This window comes from Nesoenas mayeri (genome assembly GCF_963082525.1).
Source record: "Nesoenas mayeri genome assembly, chromosome: 4".
Taxonomy (NCBI): Eukaryota; Metazoa; Chordata; class Aves; order Columbiformes; family Columbidae; genus Nesoenas; species Nesoenas mayeri.
In genome coordinates, this window is record NC_137540.1 from 7,421,516 (window position 1) to 7,442,832 (window position 21,317).

General features: G+C 36.2%; 1 protein-coding gene across 3 annotated transcripts in view; it reads left to right on the forward strand.

The window, feature by feature from the left end:
- SEC24B (SEC24 homolog B, COPII coat complex component) overlaps nucleotides 1-21,317 on the forward strand; it is a 43,850-nt gene that overhangs the window by 2,741 nt on the left and 19,792 nt on the right. For 2 of the 3 annotated variants that reach the window (XM_080344268.1, XM_080344270.1), the window contains exons 2-8: nucleotides 2,432-3,139; nucleotides 7,415-7,600; nucleotides 12,947-13,051; nucleotides 16,875-16,955; nucleotides 18,735-18,916; nucleotides 19,228-19,412; nucleotides 20,564-20,666. In XM_080344268.1, coding sequence (XP_080200394.1) covers nucleotides 2,432-3,139; nucleotides 7,415-7,600; nucleotides 12,947-13,051; nucleotides 16,875-16,955; nucleotides 18,735-18,916; nucleotides 19,228-19,412; nucleotides 20,564-20,666 — 1,550 coding nt within the window. The remainder of the gene's footprint in view (nucleotides 1-2,431; nucleotides 3,140-7,414; nucleotides 7,601-12,946; nucleotides 13,052-16,874; nucleotides 16,956-18,734; nucleotides 18,917-19,227; nucleotides 19,413-20,563; nucleotides 20,667-21,317) is intronic. The other variant, XM_080344269.1, reaches the window with a different exon arrangement.

The window sequence follows — 21,317 nt, forward strand, 5'->3', positions numbered from 1 at the left end:
TTGTTTGGGGTTTTTTTTGGTGTTGGCTTTTCTCCCCTCCTTAAAAAGTGATAAGGTTTATGGTGTTCACCTGTTAATGTCTGTGTAGCTATACATTATAACATTATAAAGTATTAGTTTGTCTCTAAAGGAGAGGTTCCCTACTTTCATTAAAGAGATGGCGTCTTAGCAGTACACCTTCTGTGTGCAGCTAAGGTTTTAAACTCCTCTGGTGGAGTTTTTTGAAAGAAATTTATCGATTGTTTTGGGAGGAAGGTAGAGTACCTGAGACATCAAGGCAGATTGTGCAATTAGCCCAATTTTCAAATGACACTGAAGATGTACCCAGATTTCCAGCATTGAAATCTGTCCAATTATCTAGTCATCATTAGTAGATTCAGCTGCTAATTGCAGTACAAAAACGACTTTCTACTCACATTCTTTATAATCAAATGTTCAAAAAACTCATTTCAGGTAATGGGAATAATCTTTTATCTTGTTACTGTAAAACTTGCTTTTAAAGGACCGGGAGTTTGAAATAGAAAAACACATTTTTTCAGATGTTGAATGTGTCTGTCTTGGTGAGGTCTTCATGGGATTTATACTCTTGTGTGCTCATCTACAGTTCTAAACTTACAGATATTTCTACTTAAAAATCTGAATAAAGATGACTTGGGCATTCTGTAATGTAGAGAGTGATATTTTGTAATGGTAATTTAATCTGTCTATGGTGTGTTTTTAAACCAGAGCTACATAGTGCAAGACACTGCAGTAGGTGATTTGATATGCAGCCTTTTATTTAGAAGTCAGGTGCTCCTAAACTAGTTTGTAAATTATACCTCCTCAGTTTATTCTGCATATTTTAGTAGAACAAATGCACAGAGTCTTCAGAAGAAAAATACGTTTTCTTGCCATGTTAAGTAACATAACTGCTTAAGCAATAAGCCTTGATGGACATAAGTTATTAGTGTGTTTTTGAATTTGCTCATTCAGACTTTAAAAAAGCAGACTGAAAGGCTACCAAAGTTCACGTAGCTGTTAATGACTTGCTAACTCAAATCCTTTTCCTTTAAAGGAGAATAAACTACAGCTTTATGAACTATGAATCAGAAGCATAGTTACATACTCTTCTCAAAACTCAGGATGTAATTATTTTTTTAAGCTCCTTACGCTTTCTCCCAAAGTGCCTTTCTGTCTTTTTAACCAGAAGTCCAAGTTACTGCTCATTTTTTTAGCTCCTTTCTCTTCTACTCAACTTCCTAGGTTGTCAATTATGAAAAGGCATTTTGAATTTTATCAGAAAGCAATTCCAGACAGTATGTTCCTTGCTTACAACATTCCGTTAATAAATTTGTTATTAAAATTGCCTTGCAAGTTCATCAGAGAACCATCTGGGTGTTGCTTTGAGAACAGTGACTTTTCAGAATTTCAAGACAACAAATAATACGTACATTTTGTAATCATTGTAAATATAAGGGGGGAAATCAACCATTCATTATTGTCCCAGTGGCTGTTTAAATTTGTGAATGGCCCAGTACTGCACTTGTGTTACTGTTCAGCGAGGGCTGGGAAATAACACCGTGGTCATTCAGTAGGGTGTGGTAATTTTAAGAAAGGAAGTTATCCAGGGAAATGCATTTATGGTCCGCTAGAGAATAAAATAGGGTTCAGGAGAAGAACTTGAGGAAGAACTTTCAGATTTACCATTGATCAGGTGGCACTGAAAAAAATTGTTTGTATGTAGTTAACATTTGGTCTCTGGCAAACATGTGCTTGTTTGACCCTCGCTGGACCAATTAACCTCTAATGTTGTATTGACAGCAGAGGTCAGTTTCTCTGATACCAACATTTATACCTTATGTAAGTGTCAGGCAGCAACAGAAATGAAGTGTCTAGTCAGTATGCTGTAGTTTCATAAAAACGTCGGCTTTCATAAAAGCATAACACAAAAGAACATAGAGGACAAAAATAACCACCCTGCAGCACTTTATCTTGGTCACTGTATTGAGGATTTGTAAAGAAGAGTACCTACGTTTTTCTATATTGACATGTTGGTTTGACTGCAGCTTTTCATTTTCTGTATTAAGTCAGTTTCAAGGCATATGGTTGTGTTCAGACACTTAAAAGCTTACTGTTGCTTGCTATGTGTTTAAATATTAACCTTCAAAAAAGTCTTAAAAATATTGAAAGTACAAATGTGAAGTATACAATTTTGGCATAGAAGCAACTTTGAAAATGGAAGCAATCCATTTTTCTCTTATTTCTCTGTGCATTTGCAAATTACTTAAAATATTGTATTTTGCATGCGTTATACTTGGTTTGTTCTCTTTGTGCTGATGCAAATTGACCTCAAAAATAGTGACAGAAAACAAGAAGAAACCAGTTGTTTGTTAGAGTAAGTACTGAGTCCCTTGGCACCATTAATACATATGACATTTTCTCTTCATTTCAGGTCCTGTTCAGTGTCAGATGCAGTTCCCTTCTGGCTATGGCTCGCATCTTCCGAACTATAGTGCACCCTCAGGACACTATTCCCAAGTGCCCAATAAAGCTGCTGCGTCTTCACATTTGGATAATCAATATAGAGCCAGTTACTACCCTACTTACTATTCAGCACCAGCACAAAATGTTATGACCCCTTTGGTGGGTTCTAGTGTGTTGAATACACAGGAGTCACAGCAGTTTTACAACAAAACTCCTCCACATACAGTGGGGTCAGCTGAAGGACCTATTCAAGGAGCAATATCACCTGCATCCTACTTGCATACAAGTGCTCAGCAGTCATATTCAGCATTTGGTAATCACTACAGCACTTCAGTCAGCTCTTCAGTTACATCTCAGGGATTTCCCCTTAATTCTGATCGCTACACCATGCCTGTGGTTTCTACTGCCCTGTATCCCAATGTTTCCTATCCTGCGGCTGCTGGCAGTGTGTATGGGCAGGCATTCACGTCTCAGAGCCTACCTGCTGTTGGACAGTTCAAAGAGACAAATACATTTTCTAGCCAGAGTACATCAGTACCTCATTCACTTCAACAGCATGTTCCCGTGGGATATAATTCAACATTATCAACCCTTCCATCTGCTCAGTCTGCTCAAGACAACCTCAGCAGGCATCTCACTGGAACAGTTGCTAAAGTAAACAACCAAATAAATACAGGTATGGTATTGAAGGGTAGTGAACTTCCAGATACATCTGGGAAACATCGGGATTCATGTGCTTTTGGTGGTTTATACTTGTTCACTATGTGAAATTCTGTATCGTAATTTTGAATTATGTCCTTACTCATTTTTGAAACTTGTGTCATTTGGTTACTGCAGTCGTTGCAGTCGTGTCTAATAGTATCACTGATGTGTTTCTAGGAAAAGATACAGAAAGAAAATGCTATATGGGGCATGGTGATATTGTTTGGTTGTGTTTTGGTTTTGGTTTGGTTTTATTTTTAATGTAAGTGGCCTTGGGATTTTTTTCATGTGGTTTTGAAGGAATGTTTTTAGTTTGGATGTAGCTATAGAAAATGAAGTCGCAAAGGTACCGGTTGAGGGCCAGTGTACTCAGTCCTTGCAAGCTGCAGCTTTTTCTTCATGGGGAAACTGAGTTACAAGTTCATAGGGTAGGTGGTACTTGGTAAGAAGAGTGGAAGAGATTTAGAGATGTGGGAGTGCTCACACATTGAAACATCTTGCTCGTCCTTTGAAAGAGCAATAATGTGTGCAGGAAAATACTGGTCTTCTTTCTATACTGGTAATTTTCTGATTTCATGCAGTTTTGGCTTATAAGCTGTGCAAGACTGTTGGTTTTCTGATGAGACAGATATTGGAGAACTGTAGAATGTTTCCTTTTTTATGCCAGATATTTCAGATTATAGTTTAGTGCTGGAATTGTTTTAGGAGTCCTTGTAGCTGAGGTTTTCTAAGACCTAGGGCATGGTTTTGATGATGGTAAAACTTTGCCTGGGAAAACCAGCTAGGCTTACATCAAGCTCATCCAATCCATATCAAGACTGAATTTAGTTTCAGTGTTGCCTTTCCAGCTCCCCTCAAGACTAAGATGTAGAGTGTCAGTCATCCTCCAGCTCAGTCTTAGTAGTTTGAATATTAGTAAATTTAAATTCTGTCTTCAAGGCGCTCTGTGCGATTTTTCTTTAAAAAGTATGAAACAAGATACTGTCTAAGAAAATAAAAATAGGGAGCTTCTTAAAAAACTTCTAAAATTAATGGCATTTCAAGGTTGAACATAAAAATGAATTCTTTCAACGACAAAAAGTTTAAAACTCTGGCAAAAAAAGAAAGTTCTGTTGAGCACAGAATCTACAGCTGGATTTGGCAGAATGCAGGTGTCATTCCAAAATGGTAAGATTTGCAGTAGTCATATGAAAACACCTTATTGTTTGTTCAGACTGTCAGTGTTTCATTTACGGAAGTTTTTAATTTAAATGCCTTTTAATTTTATTTCCTTTGAGATAGACTTGAAATCTATGATTTGTTCATAACAATAGATCTTAAAAGGAACAGCTGTTTTGAAGGTGAAACAGTTGGGCTGACCAGAATGTGAAAAGCAGTATGAGCAATAGATAGTCTTATTTCTGAACCATTCAGTGCTCTTCTTAAAGAAGTGCTTGAGTTAATACATGGCTTCAAAAGAATGTAGTCATATTACACTTGAATTTCAAAGAGCTGATGATAAAACTGGCTGTGGTAATAGTTACAGAGATGAACACTGACCCACTATTCCTGTTAGACTTGAGTAATGTTGCAGTACTTGGTTGGTTTGCCAGACTGCAGACATAGTTGCTTAAACCACGTTTAACTTCTTCCTGAGCTGGTAAACATGTTGAGATAAGTATGCCCTGTGCTTCATTGCACGGGGGACTGGGTTTTGGAACTGATTGATCTGGAGAATATCTGTTTTCCCTTCCCTCTGAATCCTGATTCAGCATCAGCACACAAATGGTTCTGCATGTACTGACTTGGAAAGAACAAATAAAGGTAGGAACCAGTAGCCAGGCTGAAGGAAGAGCTGCACTGGTTTATTACTAAATTCTAAAGACTTAGACCATTTTTGAAGTCTGGGACTAAACAGACTGCCTCAAATAACATCCAACTTTTTTTTTTTAGTGTGGAGTTCAACATCTTTGGCTAAAATATACTAAAAATTCAATTGCTACAACACCTGGCTAATAAAAGATGGCAAATAATTGTTTGCTTCTGGCATAACTGATTTACTGTTTGGGCACTGATACGCTTTCTAAATTTGCCAGTGCAGTCTTATTGTTCTTAGATGAAGTCACTTAATATATAGTATTCTAATTGTTTGCAGCCTTTAAAAAAAGGAGTTGGATCTTGAAAATTACTTTGCTATTTCTTCTGCATCCTTGGAAAGTGTCTGAGTACAACACACAGGGAATTTAAAGAAATTATGAATTATTCGTAAGAAGGCATTTTTCTGAATATTTCATCTTCGTGCTGTTCTCCAGGAAGGAAATTATGGTAGAAAACAGTTGTACTCTCTTCCGTGCATAGTTTTTAGTGAAATTGCTTGGAAAAAAGATTTAAGATATATGGAAATTCCTAAGTGTGCTTTCTGTGACTGTTCATGTAAAGAAATTTTGACACAATGTCCTATTATTAGAGTGCCAATAAGACAGTTTGCTGTCCTTGCTGCTGTGCTATGAAGGAAGACCCCTTACAATTCTTAAAATATAAATATGCAAATCTTAGAAAGACTGTCACTCAGGATACTCCTGCCTTAATGCATTTTTCAATAGAAGTTTTGTGCAGTCTGTGAACACCGAAAGCTCTCTATGATGAAAATGAAACATTCATTAAATAGAACACCATGTTTTGAATAAAATGTGTATGTTTAAATAGGACATATTCAGGCAACTTAGGCTGGCATAAGCTTTTTGGAAGTTGGTTTATTTCTGAATTGTTTTCTACTTGAATCAAAGAAGTTCTAAGCATTGGACTTGTAACTCTATTTTTAAATAAACCAATTTGTGTAGGGCCTTGGAAAACCCCCAAAGAGCTAAATCTGTGAAGATCAAACCCCTGAGCTGCTGTATGTCATGTACTGAGAATGTAGAACTCCAGTGAAATCTTTTTCTAAAACTTTGGCAGCCACTGTCTGAAATCACTGAAGTATTTTCAGTGAATCTTGCTGACATTTCACTAGAAGAAAATAGATCTATTTTAAAAAGCATCTTTTGCTGGAACTTGACTTGTTTTGATGAATAGCAGCCAATGAGAATAATTTTCTTTGCTTTAGGAAGTATAAATTAAGTAGAATACAAATAATTATTTTGAGGTTTTTCCGGTTGCTGGTTTAAGCTAGTTTCATCTGGCAAAAATAACCTCTTCTAGTTTTAAATTCTGTATTTCAGCAGAACAGCATTAGTATAAATCTGTGCAGAAATGATGTTATGCTGTGTAAATAACACACTTTGTATTATTTAGGCTTTTTGTCTTTCTAGGTCAGTAGTTTTCCTTAATGTTTTTTCCAGCTTATTTCAGCTGGAATCACTGCCTTCTGATTTTTTTGGTGCTTTCCAGTCAGTGTGGATGTCAGTCAGGATGCCCAAATTTTATTTGACTCCCCCTGCCTCCCTGAGGAGAGGGAGATCGAGAACTCCTGTGGGTGTACGGGGTGGGTTTCTTTGCTTCCTGGATCTTATCTATTGTCCTGAAATCATATGCAGTCTGCTTGAGCAGATGACACTTTAATTTCTTTATCTCATGCACATACTTCTCCTTATGACAGATCAAGATCTAAAGTCCTTGCTGCCCCAGTTCCATAGGAATGTAGGCTCTAATCCTTTAAATCTGCTAATATAGGTGAAGTTGGAAAACGGGGAAGGACTGCTGCCAAGATTAAGTCGGGGAAATGGGGTGCTGTTGAAAACCAACCTGCAGGGAGGTGGAAAAACTCTCAGGAGAAATTGCCTGCGGTGTTGAGGGCAGGAGGGAATCAAGGTTGCAGCTGTAGTGACTGCAAAGGGATGGTTCTATCTCTTCTGAAAACTTTGAGAAGATACTGTACTCACATTTTAAAGCAGATTATATCTAGCCCAAATGTTTAAAACACATCAGAAGTGCAGAATACTTTGGGTTGACTGAAAGAGATTGCTTGGAGTATGGGCCTCCTAATTGGGTACCAAAATTGTACAGTGCTGGCCCTTTGAGGAAGGCAAAACACTGATCGGCTACATAGCTGACTTCTGGGTTTTCTGTCTGTGGGAGGAATATTGAGAGGAAATTATCCCACATGGACTGCATTCTTTTCTGGGAAGAGGAACCCTTGAAAGCATGGTGTTGGGATGTATCAAAAATGTAGCTTCTGCTTAACCTGGGTCTTGTTAAATCAAATGCAATTGCTTGCGCTATGTAATTGTCTGTGCAAATACAAAGGGTTCCCGCCTTCTGCTCTTATTTTCAGGTGGCGTTGATTCTCCACAGCCCATGCACTCTGTGAGCCAGAGCATTCCATTTACCAAGCCTGGTGCTGGAACACCCACTTCCTCTGCTGTGGTCTCATCAGTAAGGACACCTGTTTCAAGCCTCTCTTCACAGCCACGATCTTCACCCTCTGTTACGCAGTCACCAGAGTCGGCCCTTCAGGAAGGTACTAAAAGGGGATGGGAAGTTGCAGGACAGACATCTGCCTCGTTCCACATGTGCACATGAATGAATGCTGGCAGCTTTGTTGCCGATCTGCTGTGTTTGTCTGACTGGAGTACCTCTCTTGCATCTCATCAGGCTCCCTTCGTGTTCTTGTTTTCTACCACTTTGGTTCTAGCTTCTCTTATCTCTTCTGTCTGATATCCTTTGGCCATATGTCACCTTTGGCTTGTTTGTCTGGTCATCAGCCTTACATGTCTGTTCTTCAAAAAGCCTTTCTTTTAATTTCTTATTCTTCTAAAAAGCTGATTGCTATCTTGGAAGAATGTCTTAAAAGTAGCTTTTGCAATTAGTCTGTATTGCAAAAGCAGCTGTAAACTAGCAATTTACTAGCACTGGGAAATGGAGCGAGTTTTGAGTATTAAATTCAAACTAATAGAATTGTTTTCTTATTTTTTAGCTGTAAGCTCCCCTGGAAAGTTGCTGTGAAAGTTCTTGTGGGAGGACAGAGGAATTCTTGTATAAGCTCCTTCCTAGTCTGATCTTAGTAGCCTCTTGGCAAAGAATCAGTTGGCTCTTGAGCCTTCTTCAGCCATGCTAATTCTGCCCTGATGTTTTGACTTGCCTCTTGACTGCTGTATGTTTCTGTATCTAGTATTCCAAATCTAATTTATTGTGCTGATTATTTTTTTTTTCCTGTGTTTTGTCTTGGTAGATTCAGAATTTTAAATTCTCATGGAAAAAGAACTCAGTGTGTGAGGTAGAAACAGGCATTAGTTTCATCTGTAACAATGTGATATGTCTAGTCTTCAAAATAATTCTCAAAAGCATGGTGTGGGACAGTCACAGCATGGGGTTTTTTTATACTTAAATTTCAAATAAATGTCTAAATTTCCCCTTTTCCTCCATTTCCCCCTTTTTCTGTTGGAGTGGAGAATGTAAAGAAATATCTTGTCTGTGAATCAATTCGGTATATCTTACAGGCAGAAAGATAGAACTTTATAGCAATGGAGAATTATGTACAGTGTGCCATTTTAAAGAAATGATAAAGGAATTTTTGGAACTCTGCTTCGTCCTTGCCCAGTTTTATGGTTGATTTTGTCACTGGATAGAATTTATACAGTAGATGTGCTTGCTAGAACAAAACTTTTGCTTCATCTTCCAAATAAATCATGTAACCATGTTTCTAATGGGAAAAAAGGGGTTTAGCTGTTTACCTGTGCTTGCTTTGATGTGCAATATATATGTTCTTGCAGTGATTCCGGTATAATGTGTGAACACTTGGTACATTAAATGCAAATCACTGCGATCAGTGCTGGACTATTCACTAAATTCAAATACTTCTGTTTAAGTGAAGGTTAATGCAATAAGTGGCTGCATGAGCATGCTTCAAAACCAACAATATACCTATTTCAGGTATATATAGATAAGTAATCAGGAGTTTGCATTGTTCTGGTTGTATTTACATTAATACAATCAATAATAAATGCATGTACGTGTCATCATATGTGTATGTTTCTATGCTTAGATGATATTTTGATGAGCATTAGAAGACTTCAAACTCTTTTCATTTAGTTTTGTTTGAAGAGTCAGAAATACTTAATGTACTCTCGCAATACCTTTTTATCAGTGATTAAGTGCAATAACATTATTTGTAGAAATTAATCTACTGAAAAAACAGAACACATCTACTGAGCATCTGGTTTGTTAGAATTCCAAGTGTGTTTCTCATGTGGAGATGAAACGAACTGATTATTTTTCTTCTTACAGACTAGTGTTGCCTATATGAAAGCATTCTGGAAAATTGATCTGAATTAATTTTTAAAGTGGATTTAATTGTTTTAAGCTTCCATGTGATCATTCCCGTACAGAATTAAAATATTCTAATTGTTTACTTGGCTGAGTTCTAAGAGTACAAAAAACTTGAAATGTTTTAAGGCCTATTTAATCTTAAGTAAATATCTGTACGAATTTAAAGCAGGTAAACTAATTTACTTGAAAGAGGCATCCTAGAGCTGAACTTGGGGAATGTATGTCCTGTCTGGATGTTATTTGTAGGTTTCCTTAGTTACGTTGATGAGAGGAGCTGATGAGTAAATGAAAATAATTTAAAGCAAAGAGTTTAAGAATGGAGAAGAGGAAGGTTCATTTTGTGAGAACTACTATTTGTAATATTAAGATCTTATTGCCATAGTAAATTCCTTGAAAATATTAGAGTTATGAGTAGAAAGCCAGTTAAAGAACTTCAGAATATAGTTTATTTTTGCATGTGGTTATTTTATTTTCACTTTTGGTGGGGTCTCTGTTGTGAAACTTAAAACTTAAGAGTGTACATTTTATGTGGTTTCAATTTTAAAGTCTTTAATGGTAAGGGTGTTTGTACTTAAAACACCTAACTAGTTGATTTATTTCATAGGCAAATGAGTTCTTATCCCAGTTTATCCTTTTGTGTCCTCCCACCTAACTTTCTAGTTGTCTTTAAAATATAGTGGGATAAAGCCTTAGAGTGTGATACTGTATTTCAGATACACTGGGAGCAAGATTTAGAAATTTCCACTCCAATAAATTTGTGTCAATTTAAATTACATGGTTGCACTTTAAGCCACACCTATGAAGTAATCTCACTCAAATACTGATTTCAAAGTAAGCTTTTTGCACTTCTTAGAATAGGAGATTTTAACATTATTAACAATTCTGTAAAAGATACTAAGCAGCACTGAATTTTTGCAGAAGAAATCATGATGAAGCACATGGTGGCACTTGGAACTGCTGTCTTCAGCCACCTATTTCTGCCTTTCAGTTGCTTTTTCCCCTGTGCTGGCCTATTGGTGGCATTGCTGGGCAGTGAACCTGAAGTGGGGGCTTATCCACCTGAGAATGACTTTTTAAGTTAGATTATTTTTCAGCCAGGTCAGTTCTCAAGATCGATTTTTGTGCCTGGACAGTTACGCTAGCACAGGAGTATCCTGAAGGCAGAAATTTGAAGTATTGCTGACAATTAAAATAAAATTCTTCACAAACTCACAAGGCTGGTAAGAGTCAAACCAGCCCTGCTTCCAGAGGATTCGTAGTGACATAGTTCATAGTACTCAAATTTTCTGTCACTAGCATAATTTTTAATCTTTTTTTTTTTTTCTAAATATATTCTTTCTCAACACATACATGTATTATGTATGTGACCAGTGACTGGAAAAGGGGGCAGTTTAGCAGTAAAAGTTTTTGTTTTCCAAAAAACATTCCAAAGACTTTCAAAGTAGCATTAGTAGGATGACTAATTCCGTCTTTTTGTCTCACCTGCCCATGCTTGCCATTTTTCCATTGGCATGCCTAGATTTACTTCCGTTCTCCTCCTTTCTGTATACATTGTATTTGTTAGTCTGCCTTTGCACTCTGACACTGTGCTCATTTTCTTGTACTTTAGCTTTCTGTGTTACAGTCCATCTCGTGTCATCCCGACCTTTTTTCCCTTTTACTTGCACGTTAATTAATTTAGGTTGTTTTTCTCCTTGACAGTGATGCAGTTGTTCTGTCTTATTCCACAGTAACTCTCCCAGGCTTGAGAAAAGACGTAGTCTCCTTGGCTGTAGTTTGGTTTTACACAGGGAATTATTTTCTTGTATCCTCCTTATCAAGAGCATCCAATAGCCTTCATAAAAGATGGAACTGTGGATCACCTGAGCTGATCCCGTGTTTTAGCAGTATAGAGAAACAGAAGTGTTGTAGCTCCTCAGCTGCACTTGAGTTGATTTTTGCCTTCATCATTGTGACTACTTGCATTGTGGAGAAATTTGATTGTGGGAGTATTAATGCACTAGATAAAGTGAAATATTGTCAGTCTCTTCTTGCCCAAACCTCTGTATGGAAGTTCAGCTTCTCAAGAATGTTGTTTTGCTCTATTTTCTTTTCCATTGTTTGAGTAGATACTTTTCACCTTGATTCTGTTGTTTTTCATAAGTGAAACTGAAGTGGTCCTCTTGTGTTCATTTGTTAACCCTGTTTAAAAAAGCCATCTAACAGCATTTTTAGCCCATAGTTCAGTTAAAATAAAGGTTGATATAGTTGATTTAAGTTGTGGATGGGGGGATTACTAATTACCATGGTGGTTTCAGATTATGTGTAACATGCAACACTTTCGTAGTGATATGTAGTGTTAAAATAAAGAACGCTACTGTAATGGTGCCATAGTGCTTCTGCAGGAGAAAATAATCCCAGACCTTAAAGAGTGTGAAAAAATTAGAAGTTTTGAAGAATTAGGATATTCTCTTGCCATAGCAATCCATTGGATTGCTAAGAGAGAAACAATGGTCTCTTGCATCTGTTTAGGGTGTGTGTGCCTGAACACAAGCATATTTAAAAATCCTTGTTAACTGTGCCCTGTGACACGAGGAACTTAAAGACTTCTTGGAGGTGCTGAATTTGCATCAGTGATGAGTAAAGTAGGAGAGTGATTATAAGCCATTGCTGCATGCTTTACTGTTTTAAAATGGTGTATGTGCTGCTTTTGTGTACTGTTTGCATATGTTTAGATATTGAAAAGAAACAGAAGAAAACAAAACCAGAACAAACAAACAACAAAGAAACAGCAACAAAGAAACCTGCTACCAAAAAAAAACTACTTCCAAAAAACCTTATAGATTATGGTTTGGAGGTGACTGTGGTAACAGTTGCTGTCACCAGATCTTAAAAGTGGATAGTGTATTTAGATGCTTAAATATGGGTCTACAAGCCTGAATTTTTAAGCAGTAATTTAGAATAACGCTAATCGAGTTTTCAGGTTTACCCAGCTTAAATTTCCCTGTTGCTGAGGTATATGATTGTGCTCTCACATGTTGTAGCAGCAGTGTATTTCATTAATTTCTAACAGTGTTCAGAATTACAACATGAATAATTGCTGCCTTAAAAGGAGTGGGTATGCCAAGAAAAAGTTTAATATTAATGTTTTCATAACACTGTTTGAATTTCTCTGGGAAAGAACTCATTTATATATATTAACTTATCAAAGTATTCTACTGGACAAACTCAAATACACATATAGAAATTCTGTGTGTGTTTAACTTCCTGATACACCTGCACACATATGCACACACACATATAAAATTTGCTGCTAACTTCCATGTGCTACTAATACTTTGCTAAACTAGCCCACTAAAAACTGCTTTGGTTGTACTGCTCATATAGTTCCTATATGAACTATAGTTCTGTAGTCCAGAGTTGTAGATATAACTATTTGCATGTTGGGTTTTTCTCTGGAACAGCTAATTTCTCTCACTTTTAATGCAATGATTTGTGACTTTTGTTTCTCATCTTTCCTGTCTGTCTGACTTTTATGTTTGTGCTTTCCACTTCACAGGCATGCAGTATGGTGGATATGTTAATAACCAAGCTAGCTCTGCACCAGCTCCCTTGTCATCAAGTTCAGATGATGAGGAAGAGGATGAGGAGGATGAGGAAGCAGGTTGGCTTTAGCTTTACACTAGTGTCTTGTTCTCTTCCTACTCAAGTTTTGTTCCATATTTCCATCCCCTGAAACTTTTTTTTTCTTTAAGACAAAACATCACTCAGACTTATCATGTATTAAGTTAACTAGAAATTTCCCAGCTGTTTTTAGTATAGTAAACACAAGGGAGTTCAGTAGTGGTCAGATTTTATGTATCTAACAAAGTAATATTCACAACTTTCGAGACCCCATATTTTTAATCTTTTAATTTGCAGTAGGTTTTAAACTCTTACCTGAAGAAAACTAGCTCTAGAAGTTAATAGATGCCATTAGTATTGTTACATTAAACAGTGTTTAATTTGTTTCCCATTTTATGTATAGGGAAGTCTTACAATTCAGGTAGTAAATATTGAAAGGTAAGAAGTGTGCTTTTTAAGACAGTAAATTAATTTGTGCTGCTTTTTTTTCCTCCTGCTAAGGTATGTGTCTGTGGTCTGGCACATCGGTTCAGTTTTAACCTCACTTTGTAGGCAACTTTAAAAGGTTTTTTAGGTTTTATTTTTAAGAAGTAGTTTGTCCTGCTTGATTGAAGTGTTATGTTCTTGGTTGCAAGGATTCTGCCTCTTTTTGGTCAGAATTGCCTGATTTCTCACCACCTTAGTTTCTTGGGTGCTAACTTCTTTCTTAAAAGTCTTTCAATCTATATAGGAGTGGTAACAATATTAAAAGCTTTTTGAGATTAAACATTAGACCTCTACCCTTGTTGACAGATGGAAGTAATAGTAGCACATGCCTTGTGCTGATGTAGTACTCCCATTTGTGTATGCTGGCTTTGAGTATTAATTTGGGATAGTAAACTTCTGTAACTTTTCTTTTAAGCTTATGATTCATATTGTAACTAGGCAGGAAAAAATGGCATCATATAATTCTGAGTGCTATTAATATAATTAAATCGTAAAACTAGAGTACTGTGAAAATAGCTTATTGTGCCCTTAATGATATCGTGAAGAATGGAGCAAAACAATTATGACATCCAGGTCATAATTAAGTGTGATGGGTTCACATTATCAATTTGAGTAATATTGATTCAATTGTTATGCTGAATTGTTAGCAAAACATTAAAATAGTTGCTGTTGTCCTCTTTCCAAGGAGAAAGGCATTTTCAGCCAAAGACACTTGTCATTGTTCCAGCCAGAGAGGGACAATATTTGGAGGGTGCAATACTATCAATACAAGTGATATGATTAGACCACCCTAAGTAGAGCGCAAGTATTAGGATACTTGGTATAGCCTCTGTCATTCTTGCTATTTCAAATTATTGGTTCACTTTTTTACTTTCTCACACTTTGTGTGATAACACATTTGATCTTTTAACAAGCTTGAGTATTAGTATTAAATTACACACAGTGACTCTTGAATAACTCCTATTTCAAATCTATGGATACTTCCTAATTTTAGATAACATGGGGTTTTTTTTTGTTTTTTTTCTAATGCTATGAGTCTACTTAGACTTTACCAGAAAACAATTCCACTTTGGGATATAAAGTTTGTTCTGGCTGTTTTTGTGCAGCTGCTCATTGAACTCCACTTTTTAAAGAGTAGGCTAGAAGAGCCAGAGCATTTTGTATGTCAGAACTTTTTTCTATATTCCTCACCATCTTTCCCTCTCGAGTTCTGTACTTCGCTAAAGTCTGTAGCCTTTGAGCTATCATTGTATTTAAATTTATCTTATGCAAAAGAAAGGGCATGCAGGTTCAGTACATAGGCTGTGTGGTTGATAAGCTTCCTGTTCTGTGCCCTGTCACCAGGGGTTAATGTAAATCCTAAAGTGATCCTGTAGATAGGCTGTGCCAGTGGTTTTGTGAAAAATAGGTGTTGGACACCCGGCCGCTTTTGTTTGTGTAGCTTCTCAATTTGTCACTCTCACCTGTTAGATCTTTAACTATGTTGCAAAAGAGTTCTTGAAAACTCTGAAAGCAAAAGTTATATTGCTAAAATAATTACATAACAGTAAAAGCATGTTAGTAGTGTTACTTTTGTTCAAGCAGTGTTTTATAATTTTTTTTGTTTGTCTGTTTATAAAACATTTTTTCCTGTTGTCTTAATGTGTTCTCTGATCTGGTGCCTATGCTAAAGTAAACTCTGACAGCTCTTGTAGCTTAATTTAAGTATAGGAAAACTGTTGTTTAATTATGTCTAAGTTCTTGTGGTTTTTATTGAGGCAGAATCTGACAGATTTCCATGGTGCACGTGACCATCTTAGAGTTCAAAGTGCCTTTTGGTCTGTGGGAAACTATACAACTTGCTAGTTTTGACTTAGCTGCTTGTTTTCCAGTGGAGAGTAGAACGGGGTGCATCGTAATTCCTGTAGGCATTGGGACCCTGAAAGTTCTCAAGAATATGTTACAACATCTGAAAGTTCTTTAGAAGCAAAGACCTTAAGTGCAAGGTCTTCACTAAGTATGTGAGATACTCAGTAATGTCAGAAATGATGCATATTTTTTTTGGTACTAGAAGTATGACTGAGTGGCATTATTTTTACTTACAGCATGCTTTTAAAGTACAATAGTTAATGTATTTGTCAAATTAGTTTCTCTTACCTTTTCCAGCAGAGCTTGGGAAGCATATAATGTTTCACTGTATCATTGATATCTAGTGAAAAGAGCAACATCATTTTGTATGAAATTTTATTACAGGTGGATTTAGTTTTATTAATGCAATTTACTGGGAGAAAAACTTTAAAGAGTGACATAGTAGTAAAAACACAAAGCTTGGAGTAGTGTCTTATTTGTTCACAACTCTGCGTATATCCTGTTGGTATTTTTTTGAAATGCAGAACTAACTTCTGGTCAGAGAGAAGAAAAACTTCTTGAAAATTCTTAAATCTTGATCTTGTTGACCTAATAAAAGTATATCTGGGCTTTTCTGTAGTAGGACTTACCAGCCATTTGAATCGTTGTTCCTGCTCAGGGAATAAAATAATGAACTATTTTTCCTTCAGTTTCTAGAATAGAAAGATAAAGTTCGTTAAGAAAAGAAATCTTGCAGTTATGTTGCTTAATAAACTTCAGAAAAACACAGGGAAATTTACAGTGAAAAATAATCTGAAAACTAATGTTGTATGAGTTCCACTGTTAATATATTATTTAAAATAAAATCTATTGTTAGTGTTTTTTGAAATAGTTTCTCTGTTTCTTAGCTGAAAGCTTTAAAGGCAAAATGCTCAAAAATAATCGATAGAGTCATGATGTTGCCATGGTATTGATGTGTCCCAAATTTCAGTGATGTTACATTTCCATATGTAAGAGACTCTACTTGGAAATCTCAGTTGAAAGAGGATCAAATCTCAAATGTTCCACCATGGAAGTTTTTGCTTGAAGTACTTTCAGCTTCACAATGGGATGTGTGACCACTGTGGATCCTTCTGAGTAGCACAGTGTCAGTGAAGGAAGTCACAGTAGAGACTCTCTTAAAAATGTACATTGCTTCAGTTGCCGTAGTCTGGGAAGAACTTCTAGTTTAATAGGAAATTATTGTATTTCAAGAAACAACCTTTTTCATTATTTTTGTCCATTTCTCATTGATCTGTCTTTTGCTGTTTGTTTGGCATGTGCTTGTTTGTTTGTTCTTTAATATCATGTGGATTGTTTATCTTTTCCTTCCCCTCCTCTTTGCAGTGGTAATAACTTGCAAGTCATAGGGCTCAAGTGGTCTTTTTTTCCCCCAGGATTTTTCTTGTCAGTTTCTTACCAAAGTTTTTAGAAAATAATGTCAGTCTCTCATTTCTCAAAAATTTGCCATTTCTGTAGCACCTAACTTTAAATATTTTTTTCTCCCCCAGCAATTGATAGTTCCTCTACTACAAGCAGTGCCTCTCCTGTTCTGAACAATTATGATGCCCTGGAAGGAGGTGGCTATCCAGGTAAGCAATTTATTGTGTTAATTCTGAATCATTCATTTAAAGATTTAAATGTTTACTGTTTGTTTGGTTGGTGTTTTTTTTTCCTATTTCTGGTTTTGGTAATTGTTAATTAAAAACTAAGTGAAAGGAAATACCTATGTACAGATTGGGGAAAATTATCAGAGAGAACATACCTCACTTTTTAATCACTTTTTGCAGTTTTAACGCTGAAGTTTGAGTAACCATTTAATAAAACTTCCTTGTATCGTAAATCATACTTTCCCTCATAAGGTTAAAGGCAGCGCTGAAATCATTCTCTCTGTGGAACAGGCTTCTTTCTCTAGGCTATACTGTGTGCCTGGTTGTGTTGACATTAATAGCTGATAATAGCTGACACATCACTGAGGTTTTGAGAGACAACGATAGTCAGTTTGCAGAGATGCTTGGTTCAGGTTATTTTCTTCTTCTGTTTTTCTTCATTTAAAGAAAATGGCTGCTATTTTGCTTATTTTCATCTCTAAAAATGTCCGCAGTGTCAGGTTTGTTCTAAATAAACCTACTAGCAGACTACCTCGGTTTTGAAATCTGAAGAGCTGTTATATCAAGAGCAGGTGGAAAAGATGCTCTTCAATGTAGGTATGTTAGCCAGTATTTTCAATTATAATTGGATTAATTGGGGGATGCTCCCCGTCTGGCTCTTTCATTCTTCTGGCCTATGAGGATGCCACAGTAGTTTGGTGGGTTCCTGTGTAAATGTCAAGTGAAAAGCCAGTATTGCTGTCCACATAGGATCCAGCTCATGCTGTAAGGCGAACAGAGACATGGCTGCACGATTACAAATTCTCATTTCTCAGCTAATAACTAACCACTTTGGTTTTGCTGAAGGCGTATTCGTAAAAATAACTTTCTTTTCCTTTCCTTAGAGAGTAACAGAATCAACTTTCTTTACATTTCTTAGATCTGTGTTGGTTTTGGGGGTTTTTTGTTTGTTTGGGGGTTTATTTGTTGTTTGTCTTTGTTTGTGTGAGGTTTGTTTCATTTGGTTTGGTTCTTCTCTCCATTTCTTTTGGAGTGTTCATGCCAAATGTAGCTTCTTGTCAGTAGTTTCCTTGAGCGGTTGGTTTCTTTGCCCAGCACTTTTCCTGGTGGCTTTTACCAAGCTTAAGTTCTTCTGAAATTTAGCTCACATTTGTAGATATTTCTAAAGAGTAGTTTTGTCTCTTTACAATCGTTTTCTATGAAATTAGGTCTACGTGTTACTTTCAATTCAGACTTCAAAAACAGTGGGACCAAACTGTGCTGCAGGGATACACAGGAGGGCCTTGCGTTACTTCAGGAAGAGCTCTGTGTCTACATTTAGAGACTAGTTCTCTTGTCTTAGCCTTATGTTTTAAAAGTATTTATAAGTGGTAGAGGAGAGACTACGCATGAATGGTTTCTTTTGCCGTTTATATCAAGTGCAAATCTTGGAATAAAATGTGGTTCTAAGGGGGGTTTGTTTGTTTATTTATTCTAATTCAGTTGAAATACTGAAAGTTGCATTTTCTTCTGTAAAATAGTATTTTGTCAGTAGTTATACAAGTCTAAAGTTATCTTGCCATGTATACTGCCTTTATCAGCATAATTGCAGTAGTAGTCCTTGCTAATTTATCTGGTCAGTGCACATAAACAACTTGATGGATAATGCAAAAACTTATAAAAGGAAAAAATTGTTTGTTAAGCATTTAGATGTGTACATTTAAACTAAGAAAGAAATCGTAACTATGTTCAGTACCTGTGGGATTTCTTTTGTCCTTCCAGAGACACGTTCTGTGACCAGCAGCCCAGTTCCTGCTCCATCAGTCCCCCAAACATCAAAAGCTTCTAAGCCCTTTGGTTATGGGTACCCAACACTGCAGCCTGGCTACCAAAATGCAACACCACCTGCTCCTGTGCAGCCCAGTAACCCAGGACACCATCCTGGGTTTCAGCACTATCCACAGGTTTGGATTGTCAGCCTTTCTAATAACTTGTTTTCTTTTGTGTGGAAAGGAATATGTTTGATTTTCTATGTTGATTTGTATCATGAAATTGAATCTTGTCCAATGATATTTGGAAGGTATGTCACATTTGTCTTAGCTTTTTAAAATTTCTGCTATATAACTTGTCTCTTGTTTGTTTGGATTTGTTACTAAGTACTGCTGTATTGTTTTTTAATATGTGTCTGGAAGAATTAGGATTACAAAAAGATTGAAGGTGGTTGTTTAAACATGACTGTATGTTTACCAATTTGCAATGCTCTTACCTTTTTCAGCAATATCCAGGTGTGAACCAGCTGTCCTCTTCCTTAGGAGGGTTAAGCCTACAGCATTCTCAGCAGCCAGAAAGCTTGAGACCAGTAAACCTTACACAAGATAGAAATATTTTGCCTGTATCTTCAGTTCCAGCACCTGTGCCTAACTTGAATTCTGATCTTAGGAAATTAAACTGCAGCCCAGAGTAAGTGCACTGTGTCGAGAAGAGCGTCTTGCATTTTTTACTAACTAATAATTATTTAAAGTGTCAAAAAATGTCTGTACTGACTCCTTACCTTAAATGATGAGCTAATATAACCCCTTTCACTTGAAAATATGTTTATTCTCTGCATTCTTACACAAATATTGAAACTGTCCTACCATCAGAATACATTATATATGCAGCATGAGTGCAGCTCACTTATTAAAACATTAAGAAACCTGTCTAATCTTTGCCTTGTTTTATAGATCTAAGAAACCCAAATCTATTAATAAACACCTTAATGTTATGCAGTACGTTTCATAGAGTATTTTTGTAATATTGCATAGGATTTTTTCCAGAGAATTATGATGATCATGCCTAAATACACTGAATAAACTGTGAGTATATTTTACTGTGGTAATCCTGCAATCATGATGCATCCTTTCACCTCTAATTAACATTAAGTAGTGTTATCTACTATCCCAAGTCAAGTGTAGCTAAGTAAATGGAAATTGCTCTTCCAAAATATCTTAATTCTAATTCAAACCCAAATTTTGTTCATTGCCTCAAATTAACAACGCGTGGTCCTACGAGAAAACAAAAATCAGAAAACTGAGGGTCTTGAAATCACTCTTGGGTGGGGAACGCTTTGGACAGCACTATCAGTGCATTGGGGTGTTTGACTGCCCTTTGTTTAGCTTTAAGTCCATCCTCCACTTTACATACTCAAAAGAAAATATTTTGACTCTCTTGGTATTTTCTACTGTTTTCTTATATAGATACTGCTTTCTGAGAACTAGCAAATACTGTATTCCTTCTTTAGTTCCTTCCTGCAAAAAAATCTTTATAATGAATAAAAAATACAACATTTTACATTGAGCATTGTAACTAAAGCAAGTTTATTTCTTCAATGCAAGTATAGTTTTGTATACTTGCATTGCTGAGCTATTAAATTGGGGAGTGGGGGGGGGGTATTTTTGTTTGTTTATTTAGGAAGCTGTTTTTAATCTCTGCATTAATTTTCTTTATTATATCAGCTTTGTAAAACATAGAATTTCTTAAATTTCAAATTTTTTTAAAATCAGGTGGCAACTCAAGGCTTTTAATGTTTTTTAACGTTTCTTTGTCACCATGATGTTTTTATTTTCTTACAGCTCGTTTCGATGTACATTGACAAATATTCCACAGACACAGGCTTTGTTAAACAAAGCTAAGCTTCCTTTGGGTTTGTTGCTACATCCCTTCAGAGACCTGACGGTAAAGCAGCTTACTTTTTTATTTTAGTATATATGTTTAATAGACACATTTGTACTATTTTTGTTCAAACAATAAAATACAATGCACTGTAAGTCCTAAATTTAACAGAAGTAGCAAAAAAAATGTTACTTAGGGAGGAAGAAAGGGAAAAAGCCTTGAAATTGCTACTTCATTGGAATTCCTAAGGGAAAAACTTCCTTATTGTTGGAAATCTGTTTGGCCGTGTTCTGTGGGGCTCTGAATTTACCCCTCTGTGTGTTGGGTTCAGAACTGTCAGAAACCACTTGAAAAGGTGTTTACAGTGCCCTCTTGAAACGAGATGCTCATCTTGATTGTATTACTGGCGTGATAAATGCTGGCAATAGAAGTTAAACACAGTTGAACCTGTGTTCACAACTGTTAAGCAACTCTTTTCCATCTAACATATTTATGTAAAAGGTGACTAGCTGGTAGGACTTATATAATGTGTGTTCTCTTTGCTGTCTATCATATTTAGTCACTCAAGGTTGTCCTTTCATAATTCGTCCTACCATAGTAGCTATGTTACTGTGGTTATGTAATTTAAAGTAATTTCATTAAAATCTTATGACACCTTTGATTTGTGATATTGGATTCAGACAATAATTAAATATTTCTTCTGGTTGTAAAGAG